Below are 16,466 nucleotides of genomic sequence, written 5' to 3'. Positions count from 1 at the left end.
CCCATGGGCAGGATGTGTCACGCTGAAACCGTGCCCACCCCATTGCCGGCAATGGGGAAAAAGTCACGTGACGTTGCAAGTTTGACATGCCTGTTGTACAAGGTTGTGCTCACTACAAACGGTTGCTTCCCATTTTTATCATTCTTTTCTCACCCCTGCATGCATCTTTCAGTGTCATCTCCAGGATGGCAAAGGCCGCAGTGCGTAGATGATCACTTGTGCTATACAGCCTTTTCTATTTGCTTTGGAATGTGTAGAAGTCTGAATGTACTATTCACGCAAATCCTTTAAAGCAGCTGCATTTTTGCTAAGGATCTTGCACGTGTTCTCACCACCAGTTGGCATTGAAAGTTTTGTTCAATTCCCATTGAAAACTGTCTAACCTGCAATAGTGGCTGTCATCCACAGGCATCTGCAAGAGGGACAAACGATGACACATACCTCCTGTTGAAAAAGATGCAGCATTTATATGAGACATCAAGATACATGCACCCTTACACTATTACGGCTGGCTACAAATACCAATAGCAATAGCACTTAGACTTATATACTGCTTCAGAGTGTTTTACAGCCCTCTCTAAGCGGTTTAGAGAGTCAGCTTATTGCTCCCAACAATCTGGGTCCTCATTTTACCGACCTCGGAAGGATGGAAGGCTGAGTCAACCTTGAGCCAGTGAGACGCGAACTGCCAAACTGCTGGCAGCTGGGGGGCAGAAGCAAGCCTGCAGTACTGCATACTAACCACTGCGCCACCAGAGGTTAATGCTATTACAGCTTCGTAGTAATAAATTCAATTATTAAAAACAACGGTACGTGAAGAAGGATTTCAGTTCACCTATTTCAGGGGTAGGCAACCTTGGCTCTTTTATGACTCGTGGACTTCAACTCCCAGAATTCCTGAGCCAGCCATGCCGAGCCATGCTGGCTGAGGAATTCTGGGAGTTGAAGTCCACGAGTCATAAAAGAGCCAAGATTGCCTACCCGTGACCTATCTGTTGAGCCACTCTGTTGGAAGCAGGCCCGTAGAATCGGGTGGGAGGGGGCAGTGCAGATAGCCAAAGAAAAGCGGAGTGAGAACAGTTCGAATTCTGTGACGTCACAACGCCTTTTCCCCGCTATGCAGCGGAATAGTTCCGCGGGACATGCGTCAACCAGAACTCCCGAGGAGATTAGATACTGCAAGGTCACGTGTGCGTCACGTGACAAGGCTTGCCCGGTCTCGCTTCCCTCCCCCCCAAACTATCATGAAATCATAGAAGTACGAAAAGTAAAAATCATACAGTATTGCTATCCTCTACTACGGGACACGCGTTTAAGGAACCCATTTGGAAGTTTATAATAGTTAACATTTCTTCCCTCTTCAAATTCAGCCTGAAGTCTTGTTTCTGCATACCAAGGGCGATGTGCAGAAATATTTGTACGATACTATTGGGCAACCGAGTGTCATTTTCCGCCAATTAAAATTATTTCAGTGTGAATATTGTTGCGAAACCAGTTTTTAAAATGTATGGGTTTCTCTTTTTTAATTCTAGAAAAAGTCACTTGTAACATGTTGCGAGCGGGGTGGGGGGAGTAAAGGCAGGTTGTCATGACCATCTATACTCCTTCAGACGTGTATTACTTGTTAATAATGCCGCTGTAGACTTGAGAAAAAAAAAATCAGCATTATCATCAATATTCCGTCGTTGACTTAAAATGTTCGCCAAACCCAGACTGAATAATATTGATTTTTTAAAAAACATTTTTACATCTCAAATTGAAAAAATCTTCAGTCGAAACGCCCCCCGCCCCCCCCCCCTGGCTCGGAAACAGAAGAAACTTCTTTTTTGCTATTACTTGACAGATATACTGTTGTGTAATGACATCTGTCGCATGTTTTTCTCCCTGGGTGTTTTTCCCGCTTCTCCTCTAAGCCTAAAGCCTCAAAACACTCCTTTTTCCACCTGGCTGACCTGGACTGACAGGCATTTTAATTATGTTTACAATTTTTAATTTATTTTTAATTTTTAATTTTAATTTATTGCACAGAGGACTTTAATTTTAATTTTATCTTAATTTCTGTACTTATTATATGTTATTGTTGTTAGCCGCCCTGAGTCCTTCGGGAGATAGGGCGGGATATAAGTCCCATTAATAAAATAAATAAAGAAAGAAAGAAGAGAGAGAGAGAGAGAGAGAGAGAGGGAAAAAAAGTGGTCAAAGGAGCCCGGAAGTGAAAAGCCATCGAGGCTTGCTTTTATGTGGTGTATCTATGATACAAAAGGAGGAGTTGACCCGGAAGTGAATGAGCGTCGGGTGGTGCTGGCGTTGTGTTTCGATGTCCGAGGTGGCGGGTCTACTTAGTTCACCATGTCGATAGAAATCGAGTCCTCGGAGTGAGTGCGCTGGTCGGCCAAGGGGCCGGGCGGGTTTTGCGTTTCGGTGCCAGCTTCCTTTGACCTGTCCCAGGCCTGGTTCCTTCTCACCCGCCTCCCTGCTGCTTTTCCCGTTGGCGCGTCCTCGGGACGCTCCGCTTGCCTATAACTGCAAGCCAGCAGCTGTGCGGAGCACCGGGTTGCTCTAAATTCATTCCGGGAATTTCCGAAGGCGGCCGAAGTTTTGCGCTTGTATATTTACTGGTTGTTCGTATGGAAGGCAAAAACATATGGGGTGGAGTGGGTGGGTGGGTGGGCGAATGGGGTGTCGGGGGAGGGGTGAGAGAAAGAAATGCATTTGGCAGCGTCAGTACAGGTAGTCCTCAACGTAAGACCGCAACGAAGCCCAAAACTGATGTCGCTAAGTGGGAAATTTGTTAAGCGAGCTTTGCTGCATTTTACGACATTGTTGCCTTAATCGCTGCGGTTATGAAATGAATAACACCGTTGTCAAGTGAATCTGGTTTCCCCCTTTGACGTTGCTTGGGTCGGAAGGTCGCAAAAGGTGATCACATGAACCTGGGACACTGCAACCGTCATAAATGTGAGTCAGTTGTCAAGCATCCAGATATAAGTCACGTGACCGTGGGGATGCTTGCAACGGTTGTAAGAGGGGGAAAATGGTCAGAAGTTATTTTTTCAGGGCTTGTTGTAACTTTGAATGGTCACTACGCGAACTGTTGTAAGTCGAGGACTACCTGTAGAATCAAAAAGGAGCAAAAGCATCTGTTAGTTCACTACACTACTGTGTAGCTACTAAGCTGTGATTGAATTTCTTTCCTCTTTGAAACAGAAATGAATATCGGAAAATTGCTTCTAATAAGATAGTATGTTATTTGTGTGGGAGAAAGGGACTGACAAAATGGAGTAAATATCAGTAATTTATTGTATTAATTGTTTTGTTCAGTGTCATCCGTTTAATCATGCAATATCTGAAGGAGAACAGCCTTCATCGTGCCCTGGCTACATTGCAAGAGGAAACAACAGTGTCTCTGAACACGGTGGACAGCATTGAGAGCTTTGTGGCGGATATTAACAGTGGCCATTGGGATACAGTACTGCAAGCAATACAGTCCCTAAAGTTGCCAGACAAAACACTCATTGATCTGTATGAACAGGTCAGCAAGCTTTGTGCAATAATATTTTGAGTTGTATTTGTTGGCATATATTTTGAATTGCTAGAAAATAAATTGGCATTTTGTATCTTTGTAGAATATTCATCTTTCATTTTTGAACATAGAGGCAAATGATGATACATGCATGATGTATCATATGTATGATCATGCAGATAACATAACTTAATATTTGTGCCAAATGTCATGGCATCATCACATAACTGCATTATTTATGTCACACTGTCATGCACATGCCATTTGATATATCTTGACATTTATGGTTGCTGCTGTCTCTGAAAATTAAATCATTCCTATTTAGTATAAAATCATATTAGCTCTATATGCAATCTGATTTTCCCCCAGTTTTTACACTCTGTTGATTAATTTTTTAAAGATTTTTTTCCAAGAATATAAGCTTTGTATTGTACCATGCTTCTGTAATATAATATTGGTACCACATAACAGTTTTAAAGTTGTTAGTGCATTTTAAACACAGCCCTGTTCATAAATGAGTTATTTTTTTTCATTAAAAAATAAGAATTTTCAAGACTTATGCTCTACACTCTTTTTCAGTTTTGAAACTTGAATCAAATTTTGCTAACATTTACCATCAACTGTATAATTCCATTTAAATTTACAAGTCACATAAGTGTAATAGTTTGGTGCATTAGCACATGTTTGTATGACTAATAATGCTTTTCTGTTGATGTTTCAGGTTGTTCTGGAACTGATAGAACTTCGTGAATTGGGTGCTGCTAGATCTCTTCTGAGACAAACTGACCCAATGATCATGTTAAAGCAAACCCAACCAGAGCGATATATTCATCTTGAGAACCTTTTGGCTAGGTCCTATTTTGACCCACGTGAGGTAAAAACTGTGTTGGCTCATAGTTGTTTATGTGTATTATGCTAAATAATATATGAAGGACCCACTAGGCCAGGGGTAGGCAACCTTGGCTCTTTTATGACTCGTGGACTTCAACTCCCAGAATTCCTGAGCTAGCATGGCTGGCTCAGGAATTCTGGGAGTTGAAGTCCACGAGTCATAAAAGAGCCAAGGTTGCCTACCCCTGCACTAGGCTAAGCTGGTTCTTAAACAACATTATATTGCTGTTTGTTTGGCCTAACTAGGTTTACTTTATTATTTTTCTCATTTACAGTTTGCAATATACACCTCATGTAATCATTTCTGCATAATGGAAGATTTAGCTTGTTTTCCAATTTCTGCATTTTGCAATGATATAATTAGAATGTAAATTTAATTAATAAATGGTAGACAGATGCTACCTGTCTTCTAAGAGATTTAGGACCGGTAAAAGAAGGAAGTTATTAGATGTATTTCTAATATTTTTGGGATGGGTTCAGATACCTCTGTGGAATTAGTTTTAAGAATTTAAAATTCTCTGTTGGTTTGCGCATACATTCTTTCCGTTTGCCCCACATATTCTTTACATTTGTTTGACTAATTTTACCTAAAGTGACATGCTTTTTCTTTGAAAAATCTGATTAAACCTGGCCTGTCTAAACAAGTCGAGGTATATACAAAGATAAAACATTAAAGAGAAATATGACTATACAGAGGAAAGAGGCTGAGAACCCATGATCTTATGCCTTATCTAAAATTTAAAATTGTTTCCTTTTAGACATTTTGTTTCAATGTGTCATAAATAAGAATGCTTTTTATTTCTTGGTTACATTTCATTTTGAGATCTGACCTAGTTTGGGATAGAATCAACATGGTAGCTCTGTTCTTCTTTATGTGAGAGAGTAGATGGGTGCAATTTTGTTGCTCTTGCTTGTTTTTGAGATAGTATTTGATATAATTAACAATCTTCTCTTCTTGGATTGTCTTTGTGAGTTGGAGGTCCTGTACATGGAAGTTATCTCTCCTATTTGCAGGATGGTTTTACGTAACAGAGTGTGCTTTTAGATCTGGCAGTGGTATTGTTGGGTACCAAAAGGCACTGCTTTGCCCAAAGTTCTATTTAACATTTATATAAAGTCACTGGGACAGTCGTAGAGAAATTTGGGGGGGCGGAGGAGAATGAGGGGGTTTCCAGTATAGTGACAACAGTTTAATTTCTTTATAATTTTTTTAACGTTGGTTGTGCATTTATTTAATTAATTTATAAAACCACCCATCTACTAAAAGGAGCTTTCCTTTTATAAGAATAAAACACAAAAGAAGGCAATGATGAAACGCCAATAATAGGGCATGTATGGTCTGAACGAGTTGTTGGACAGTCATAGTGATGGATTAGAACGGGGCCAATCAGTTAAGATTGAATCTTCACAAAGAGAAATCTTGTGGGTTCATGATTTTTCGATAATAGGAAGTGAGAATCTTTGCTGTCTTTCCTCAAAAAGAACAGGTCTACAGTTACAATTGTCATTAAAGGCTAAGAAATCACCATGACTGGGAGTATCTGGTATCAGCTTTGGTCTATGTATAAACTTTGCCCTTTCCTGGACCAAGTTTAGTGGGATGCTTCATTGTGCACATGTGATAATCTTTGTAGGTCAGGCTAGCTGACAAACTGCTGTGAGTGCCTAAAGTTGTAGAAAATCTCATCTAGTATTTGCTCACAGCTTTCTCAGTTATGGCACCTACTGTTCATTTACCTACTATTATATCTTTGAAGCCGTCTTCATCCAGATCTTGTTTTGATAAATGACAGAAAAATGCTTTTTGTTCCTTCCTGTATATTTGCATTCCCTGTTACTGGACATTGTGTGTATATTTTGTTTTGTTGTGTATTTTTATTTTATAAGCCAGAATAAATTTCTTCTGTTCAGAAAACATATGATACTAACTTTCTTCTCAAAGTTGGAAATTGCCTTTCCAGAACTTAACTCTTTTGATTTCCAGAATTTGTTTTGTTTTCTATTTGCCTTTAGATCAGTGTAATTTATACAAATAAGCAATCAGTGTTGCTTAGCTGGCTGGATTCAATTCTGCCCCACAGTACGCTTTGAGGAACAAAAATTAATATTTCTATATTGGGTATGCTCTTCAAAAAAATATTATTTGTCACATTACATTGCTCAATTTCTCTGTATGTGAGAAAGATTTGTTGATACCAGTTGGAAAGACAGTTAGCATGAAGTCTGGTCATTTGTGAGAATATAGTAATTGTAAGTCTAAGTGATGGTTGGGTTTTATTATGTATTGACATAAAACATTGCCATTTTGAAGGTAAGTAACATTTGAACTGTGAGGACTGTTTTCCTTTCTTTGCTGGCACGTATCTTGATATGTCTTCCACTTTCTCTGGCTGAAGCTACCATGAAGCAGAAGTAATGTGCATTTTAACAATAAGTAGAAGGTTGGATTAAGGTCTTGTTCTGATTCAAACTAAATAGAGTTGGCCTTTCCCAATACAGTTATTTCCACCAAATTTATCCCAACACTCAAAACTGTTGTGGATTTAGAAGTGTGTGTGTGTGTGTGTGTGTGTGTGTGTGTCTGTGTGTGTGAATTTTTAATAAAACATCCAGTTGACAATCCAGACAAGTTGCTCGTTAAAGTGGCAGATTTCTCAAAAGGAAGTTAATGCTCTGTATGTCTGTGGATCTGAATGAATTTGGCAACATGCAAGTCCAATGAAGGGATGTGGTGGGTTAGGATGCTGAGCTTGTTGATCAGAAGGTCGGCAGTTTGGTGGGTCGAATCCCGAGTGCCGCGTAACAGAGTGAGTGCCTGTTACTCGTCCCAGCTTCTGCCAACCTAGCAGTTCGAAAGCACGTAAAAAATGCAAGTAGAAAAATAGGGACCACTACGGTGGGAAGGTAACAGTGTTCCGTGCGCCTTTGGCTTCTAGTCATGCCGGCCACATGACCACGGAGATGTCCTTGGACAAGCGCTGGCTCTTCGGCTTTGAAACGGAGATGAGCACTGGCCCCTAGAGTTGGAAACGACTAGCACGCATGTGCGGGGGAACCTTTACCTTTACCTTAAGTCCAATGACTCCTGTTGCGTTTCAGGCATACCCAGATGGAAGCAGCAAAGAGAAGCGGAGAGCTGCCATTGCCCAGGCCTTGGCTGGTGAAGTTAGTGTGGTACCTCCATCTCGTCTTATGGCATTATTAGGACAGGTATTTTTTCCCCCTTAAGCTTAATGGATGAGTATGAAATGGAAGACTGATCGTTCTTTAAAGCCTAAGATTATGAGTCTTTGATATGGTGCTTAGAAGATTTTTTTAAAAAATGTCTGAGTGCCCTTTTGTATTAAGTTTCAAAAGTGTTACGATCTGTGTCTGTAATCCTCTCTGGTATCTTAGGCCCTGAAATGGCAGCAGCATCAGGGGCTACTTCCCCCTGGTATGACTATTGACTTGTTCAGAGGAAAAGCAGCCGTCAAAGATGTGGAAGAGGAAAAATTCCCCACGCAGCTGAGTAGGCATATCAAGGTGGGTTTATCCTTCACCGTGATTTCAGCAACAGGTCTCAAGTCCTTCTGGGATGTGGGAATTTCAGTTTGGATTAAATGAGGAACACACTTAAGGCTTAGAATATCTCACTGGCTGGGTTCAGTATTGTATCCAATTATCATGTGGCTTATTTGATTTACCTTGTTGTGAGAACCCTACTGTGATTCATTGACCAACCTAATATACTTTAGAATTCTGTTTTTTTAAATAGTGCATGTACAGGTCATTTTATATTCTTGTACTTTTAAAAAGAAAAGAAAAGTTGATTTTAGTAAAGAATTGGGTGAGAGCCAAGTTGGTACAGTGGTTAAGACCCTAGGCTAGAAATCGGGAGTTTCAGCTTAGGCACAAAGCCAGCTGGGTGGACTTGGACCAATCCTCCTCTCTCTGCAGTAGGTACTAGTAATCCTCAGTTAACGATGGTAATTGGGACCAGAATTTCTGACGCTAAGTGACACAGTTGTAAAGCGTGACATCACATGACCACATTGCTTAAGAGTGATAATCCCAGTGGTCCCTCCCTGTTGCTATTTGATAAGTAAGGACTTTCTGGCAACTTCGTCACAACTTCCAACGAAAGCAGAGCGGAAGCCCACAGGAAATGGCAGATCCCAGGTGGCTTGCAAGCAGGCTGGTAGGTAGGTAAGTGACTGCTGCCGGCGGAAGGCACAAGTTGCACAGTGTTTCAGGTACACCATCAAGAAAATGGTTTCTTGGATCCAAGAGTAAAATAAGATCAAGTTCCAACCAGTGAGCGATCACCAGGGTATCATTTCCAGGGTTGTAGAGAGGAAAGGCAATGCAAGCTACTTTTGTACAGATGCCAAGAGAACTCCATCAGTGTATCCATGTATCCAGCACGAATTAAGTTTAATTTGAGGATGTCTTTACCTTTCCAGTCTAGATTAGTATATATTATTTATTATATGCTACTTCTTTATCCCCATAAAATAGTTTGGTCAAAAGTCTCACGTGGAATGTGCTCGATTTTCTCCGGATGGTCAATATCTGGTCACTGGTTCTGTGGATGGATTTATTGAAGTCTGGAACTTTACTACTGGGAAAATCAGGAAGGTAATTCTATGACTCCTCTTAACTGCCGTGTGAATTACTCAACACACGTCATCAATTCTTTGGGCACAATAAATGAAGATGAGTAATATGAACTCTTCTGGAATTCCAGATGAAATTGGAATGGAATTTTAAATTAGAGTATACAGTGCCAAACCAAATGTTCTATTTGCTTTTTGTTTTTTTAAAGCAGTGCAGTGCAGTGCACTCATTACAGTCCTTTTCAAAATGGAAGTCAGTAGAAGATGTTATGAGGTGCAAGATCCATGAGCCATATTGAACATTTTCTTCTTTGCTTTATCTTTGCTGTTGGTGGAATGGGTAGAAAACTTTGGAAGATTAAAAAGAAAAATAGAAATGGGTGCTTAATTCTTGCTGGTTACTTTTATATTTCAAAATTGGAAATAAATATGAGTGGAGAAAAATGGGCTTTGGAGAAGCTTTGCAAAGAGACAGTAATGTTGTTTTTGTATAAATGATAAGTACAATGTTGGCAATCCCAAATTTATGGAGTAACAATTAACATCTGAGGTGCACACTTTGGGTATAGAAGAGCTTAGCTTCAATCCTTGACTTATTCTATTTCAAAGAATCTCATGATTTAGATCTAAAATTGCCCTCTAAATTGGAGAGCCACCACCAGTCTGGGTTTTAATAGTATGATTTGGGATAGTGTGGCTCCTGAAATGAATTTTGTATACATTGTTCCTCCTGATGCTTGTTCTTTTCCTTGTTCATTGCTTTGTTTAGGACCTGAAATACCAGGCACAGGATAATTTTATGATGATGGATGATGCAGTGCTGTGTATGTGCTTCAGCAGAGACACTGAAATGTTAGCAACTGGAGCACAAGATGGAAAAATTAAGGTATGCTGGAGGCCCAATGTGGAACCCAAGAACTGCCTTATAAGCCATGTTTCTTGAACTTCTAAGACCTGACAGACACACCGTATGGAGAGTTTTGTCAGGGCTCAAGAGTATGAATTAATCATCTTCTGAGAATTTGTTCTTTGTCCTTTCTCCATGAATTTCTGTATTGCTTTCTAAGCATTGATTCATGGGTAGAGGTTACAAGTATTTTCCCGAAGGAAAGTAGTTCTACTCTTTCTTAGCATCAGGAACAGTTTGCACAATCCCCAATCATGCTGTATAAAGAAACAGAGACAAGTCAACTGTTCCTCTCTATGTCCAAGACTGCATAGAAGGAAACAGTGTTTATGGCAGTGAATCATGCAGAAATATGGGCAGGCAAGAGCAGTTTTCTCTGGGTGCATATTTGGGGTTCAGATTGTTCTGGTTTTTCTTTTATGGGTTTTTTTTGTAGCACACATCATGGACTGGCAGTTTAGTGCTATTCACTAATTTCAGATACTCAGTTAATAAAAGGGCCCCGTTTGAGTATAAGAACATCTTATACATAGAATGAAGGCTACTGCTAAGCTTGTAAGCCGCCCTGAGTCTTCGGAGAAGGGCGGGATATAAATGGAATTAAAATTAAATTAAATTAAAAATCTTGTTCAACATTCTGTCCCAACAATGGCCAATCAGCTGCCGTGGAGAAATCTATTTTATTCGTAAGAACAGAAGCCCTATACAGTATGTGTTGGGTCTACCTGAGCGAGCAAGGCAATTTGGCAGGAAATGTTACTGTCGGGTGATGGTAACCGTCAGTTCCTTGGTTTCTCTGAAGGTGTGGAAGATTCAGAGTGGGCAGTGTCTGAGGCGATTTGAAAGAGGCCACAGCAAAGGTGTCACCTGCCTGAGTTTCTCGAAGGATAGCAGCCAGATTCTGAGCGCCTCTTTTGATCAGACAATCCGGTAGGTCTCGTTTTGCCACTCATTTGGCTGTTCCGTCTGACTCGGGACACATAACACTAAATGTAGTTTTTATGCCATAACAGGATTCATGGCCTGAAATCAGGAAAGACTCTCAAAGAATTTCGTGGTCATTCCTCATTCGTTAACGAAGCTACATTTACACAAGATGGACATTATGTTATTAGTGCATCCTCTGATGGCACTGTGAAGGTACGCTCCAAGGTCCTGCTCGCTAGGTGTAATTTGTGTGATTAGTTGAAATTTTGGCTCCTTGTTTTTTGAAACACACTCTTAATAGCACAGGTAGTCCTTGACTTACAATTGAGCCCAACATTTCTGTTGCTCAGCGAGACCGTTGTTAAGTAGGTTTTGTCCCATTTTGCCACCTGTCTTGCCCCATTTTTATGAGCTTTCCTGTTAAGTGAATCACTGCAGTCGTTAAGTTAGTAACACGGTTGTTAAGTGAATCTGGTTTTTCCCATTGACTTTGCTCGTCAGAAGGTCACAGAAGCTGATCACATGACTCCAAGGCACTGCAAACCTCGTAAATATGAGTCAGTTGCCAGGCGTCTGAATTTCGATCATGCGGCCATGGGGATACGGCAACAGTTGTAAGTTATGAAAAATAGTGCCGTTGTAACTTTGAACAGTGACTTAAAGGAACTGTTGTAAGTCGAGGACTACCTCTACTGAACACAAGAAATATTTACAAATGCTGTGCAGTGCCTGGTCCAGGTAAAATTGAACTAAACGCAACTTCAGTCTCACAAATGATTTCTGCTAGCTGCAGCTCTTTCAGACATATCGATTTTTTTTTGTTTGAGTTGAACTAGCTTCTGGTCAATCTCTTTTAAGTGACTGATTAGTAGGGTTTTTTTTCCTTCGTTTTTAATATTGGCACAGAGCGGGTTGACTTTTTGATTGCACTTTTTAATGAAATGTTTGTATTAGTGCCCCTCGTAAGAGGCAAGTGTATACAGATGGAGAAAGGGCCTATGTATTATGGCAGACATGTCACACACAAGGCCCGGGGGCCGGATCCGGCCCGCGAAGTGGTTTCATGCGGCCCGCGAAGCCATCCTGGAAACAGTGAGGGAACGGCCCCCACTGCCTTGGCCCTGGCCCAGAGACCCTCCTTCTGCCAGAGACCCTCAGATCTGTCCCACTCCTGCCCAGGCCCCCATAGGCACCCTTGATGCAAACGATGTAGAGCTGGCCACACCCACCCAGTAGGCCACGCCCACTCTAGCCACGCCCACCCAGTAGGCCACGCCCACCCTGGCCATACCCACCCGGCCCCCTGAGGGCAACCACAATGCTGATGCGGCCCTCAATGAAATTGAGTTTGACACCCCTGTATTATGGGAAACAGTGCTATGGTTAGGGCCATTATATACCCTGCATGAAGACACACATGGGGTAGCTTGGGTTTCATTCTAATATGGAATTTGCCTATTTTCCTTTCCTCTTCATTTGTTAGGTTTGGAATATGAAGACTACAGAATGCTGTAACACTTTCAAATCTCTGGGTAGCACAGCTGGAACAGACATTACTGTGAACAGTGTGATTCTCCTGCCTAAAAATCCAGAGCACTTTGTTGTTTGTAACAGATCAAACACAGTTGTCATCATGAACATGCAGGGGCAAGTACGTGATTGGATTGTATTTTAAAGTCCGAGAGGACACAATCGGTGTTCCTTTTGGACTCAATAGCTAGAGTTGACCGTGGGAAGCCATTGTTCCACTCTTTCTGATTTGTAAGACTTTCCATAGTCCTAATTAAGTGTTGCATTGATTGGTTGAGGTTGCTGAATTAATACTTAGGATTCCCAAATAATCTGAAAGACCCTATTTTAGCTTACATTTGTAGCTAGTTTTAGCTATTTTCTTTTATACACAGTTTTAAATTGGTTCGGAAGGTTCTTGGAATTTGCTTCAGTGAACTTAGTCATTTAACAAATGCTAAAGAGATCTCAGGAACTTGTACTGAGAGAAAAATCCTCTTTTCCCCATATATTAGCCCGTAATATTGATACTACTTTTAATTTTTAATTTTTATTATTACATTTTTATGCTGCCCATCTCTCCTATAAGGCGACTCTAGGCAGCTTACAGATTATATTTTTTTATAAAGGTTTATACATGTCTCTAATAACATTGTTATAGCACATCTCATATATACTGTAAGGTTAGCTGATATTTCCCTGCTGTGTATTTAACATATTTCCAAAGGCAAAAGGAAAGGAGCTAGTGAGGTTTGAAATATGCACACCATAATACTTGTACTAAGTACTGAATCAAAACTACAGTGAAGATTTAATACATACATTTCAGCTCACCCACCCCCTTGGAGAGATAAAACTCAAGTCTCTTTCTCCATCAGCGTCCTTTAACCTCTGAGGATCTGCTTGCTACTTGTGCTGTTGCTAATACTTTGCATTAGAGATTGCAATTCCCTAACGTTTTACTCTGTCCTTTGGAAGGGCATTGTCATGAGAAATGAATACTATATCTTGAACTATAATACGGCTGCTGATTTCTTTTTTCTTGATAATATTTCAACTTGGTAGATTGTGAGAAGTTTCAGCTCTGGTAAGAGAGAAGGTGGTGACTTTGTCTGCTGCGCCCTTTCTCCTCGAGGCGAGTGGATCTACTGTGTGGGTGAAGATTTTGTCCTCTACTGTTTCAGCACAGTGACTGGGAAGCTGGAGAGAACACTGACGGTGGGTAGCAGATGGTGTCTTGGTAGCAACCTAGCAGCAGTTCTGTATGCCAAGGGTCCCCAACCTCCGGTCCGTGGATCAGCACCGGTCCGCAGCATGCCAGCAAGTGGGCCACACAAACAAGCAAAGCTCCATCCTCGGGATGCAGGCAGTATTCAAAACCACACCCCCTCTGGTCCGCAGAAAAACCTTTCTCCATGGCACCGGTCCCTGGTGCCCAAAAGGTTGGGGATCTCTGCTGTATGCAGTAGAGGCTAGATTTGGCTCCCGTGTCCTATAGGCTTTTCCACCAAATCTAATATTTCCCCAGTTTACACTTACAGAATTCCTGGCAGAGCAGATTTCCTTCTCAAAAAATCACTAGCGAAGATTACAAAACTCTGCTTCCTGTTTTCTGACCGCCACATCACTTTTTCCCCACCCAAATATCCACCAGATGTGTAGACCAACTTCAGAATCCCTTGTCCGGCTAACATTGCTGAACAGATATGGGGAGTGTCTGGAAGCCTGCTTTGTGGTGTCTTTTCAGGACTTATTTAGGACTTAGGCCTATAGTTTAACTTTAATCTCACGTGCAATAACCTATTGACTGTAAGTAAACCATAACCATGTATTTAACAATCCACTATGTTTCTTTAATCAAATCAGATGTAATCCGCAATCACAAAGTCAAAATTTAATTTTTCTGCTTTTCCTGTAGGAAAACTAATAGGAATATCCAAGCCACAAGAAACAAGTAGTCAGATTGTTTATCATTAAAACAGTAAATTTTGCTGTCTAAGCTAGTTCTATTAGTTCCAGAATCCATTCTTCCAGAAAACACTTTTTTTTCTTGATTATTTTCTAAGTTTTTTTCTTTTATGATATGTATAGAAAATATCTCATGTTATGTTCTGGAGATAATCTTGTTTCTTCTTCCTTTCTGATGTTAAGGTTCATGAAAAGGATGTCATTGGTATTGCTCACCATCCCCACCAAAATTTGATTGCTACCTATAGTGAAGATGGGTTGTTGAAGCTGTGGAAACCATAGAACTGCATCAATTCCTTCAGTGTGTTGCTTTTGAATCCCTTAGAAGTGTGTACCATGTGCAGGGGTTTATGTTTCCTAAAAGATTTTAAAAAGGCTTTGTTTTAACTTATATTGAATTTCATGTGCAGCTGTCCCAAGAGAAATCTTTAGCTATATCTAACGCTAGTTGTATATGCAAATTGCAAAATCAGTTCAATTTCTACAAATGTTCTTTTCATACATTTCATTTCTGCTTCTTATGTGAATGACATTACTTCTACATATTTTGGGTTGTTTTTTTTAAAAAAATGAATTCTTTTGGTTAAGGCAAAAATGAAGAACAAATACACATATGTTAAAAATTCTGGCAGTATTCATGGAAATGTAAAACACATATTTAAACATTGCCAGTTGAAAGTTATGATCTTGCAGACTATGTAATTTGGCTGAGTGATACCCCTTGTTATTAAGGTAAACGTGCTACTTACATGCCAAATTAAATTTATAGCCACACTGGGCGGGGGGGGGGGGAGTTCTGCTTTGGTTAGATGTTAATTTCCCTCTCCTATTTAGAATATATATAGTGTCTTGAATAGTATAGAAACTAATTGCTATTGTTTTGTAGACAATTTGATGTTTTGAAATATACTGAGTTTATGTTACAAGCTTCATCTTATTTTCAGAAAATAAGAAATAAAATATTTTGTTTCCTGAAGAATTATAATTTTGCTGTTCAAAATGGACATTTTATGGTTTCTAAATTTGTGCAGATTTTTTTGTAGCTCCTTTTTCTAAAAAAACACTTCTCTGTTCTACAATAAAATATTACTTAAAGAGGCATCTGGCTTAGAACTTTTCTAACTCTCCCTTTAAAATAAGATCAAACTTGAAATTCATGTTTATGAAGAAAGCATGCTACTTTCTGCACTGGTGAAAAAACAAGTTACTTATTGAGTTGCATCTGCAAATTAGTACTATTAAATGTATCCATCTTTCCTATAAGTATTCATGGGCATCAAGAGGGAATCTCATCTTTTTTAATGTTCTGGAGTAGGCTGCATTGAGAGATTGACTCTGATGTCTAATTCCTTAATTATTACTATACACTAAAAGTCATTCTCTTTGCAAGTTACATTAATTCAACCAGCCAATCAGCAACAATTCTGATGTTTAAGAAACTTGGATAGATTCGTGTGTGTGTGTGTGTGTGTGTGTGTGTGTATGCGCACACGCACGCACAAAGCCAAAAAACTATAGTTTGTATTGTACTTGGTGGCATGATCTAGGACAGCTTTTCAGGTGGCTGGCTGGTTTAAGGAATGGTAACACTAGGTGCCCCAGTCTCTTCTCATTTTCTAATCGCTTTTACAAAAGATCAGTTTGGGGATGTATTTCTGAGTTTTGAGGGGATTAATTATAGGAATGTGTCAGGACCCACCCCAATCCACATCTTAGGAAAGAAAGAACTCTTGAACCAGGAATTGTCAAAAGCAGCTTTTACTAAAACATGATTGGCAATGGAAATACTAGACAGGATCTGAAACTGTGTTACACTTTGGTACTTTTAAAGCAGGGGTGTCAAACTTAATTTCATTGAGGGCCGCATCAGCGTTGTGGTTGCCCTCGGGGCCGGGTGGGTATGGCCAGGGGGGCATGGCCTACTGGGTGGGCGTGGCTAGAGTGCGTATGGCCTACTGGGTGGGCGTGGCCAGCTCTACATTGTTCGCATCAAGGGTGCCTATGGGGGCCTGAGCAGGAGTGGAACAGATCTGAGGGTCTCTGGCAGAAGGAGGATCTCTGGGCCAGGGCCAAGGCAGTGGGGGCCATTCCCTCACTGTTTCCAGGATGGCTTCGTGGGCCACATGAAACCACTTCGTGGGCC

The 16,466-nt window shown here is 40.5% G+C and overlaps 1 protein-coding gene across 2 annotated transcripts; it reads left to right on the top strand.

Moving 5' to 3' along the window:
• The first annotated feature begins 2,209 nt into the window (after nt 1-2,209).
• Nucleotides 2,210-15,424, top strand: SMU1 (SMU1 DNA replication regulator and spliceosomal factor). Of its 2 annotated transcripts, XM_081319391.1 has the most exons (12): nt 2,210-2,375; nt 3,322-3,532; nt 4,245-4,397; nt 7,514-7,624; nt 7,811-7,939; nt 8,915-9,034; nt 9,782-9,898; nt 10,722-10,849; nt 10,933-11,059; nt 12,330-12,497; nt 13,421-13,573; nt 14,507-15,424. In XM_081319391.1, exons 1-12 carry the CDS (start codon nt 2,350-2,352, stop codon nt 14,603-14,605), a joined length of 1,542 nt encoding a protein of 513 aa, XP_081175517.1. In that variant the 5' UTR covers nt 2,210-2,349; the 3' UTR covers nt 14,606-15,424. The 2 variants fall into 2 exon arrangements, with proteins under 2 accessions (XP_081175517.1, XP_081175518.1); XM_081319392.1 differs by lacking the exon at nt 7,514-7,624.
• Nucleotides 15,425-16,466: the final 1,042 nt, after the last annotated feature.

Source organism: Vipera berus (genome assembly GCF_964194415.1).
Source record: "Vipera berus genome assembly, chromosome: 2".
NCBI classification, from domain to species: Eukaryota; Metazoa; Chordata; class Lepidosauria; order Squamata; family Viperidae; genus Vipera; species Vipera berus.
The sequence above is the reverse complement of the archived record's forward strand: the minus strand, read 5'-3'. Positions and strand labels throughout refer to the sequence as shown.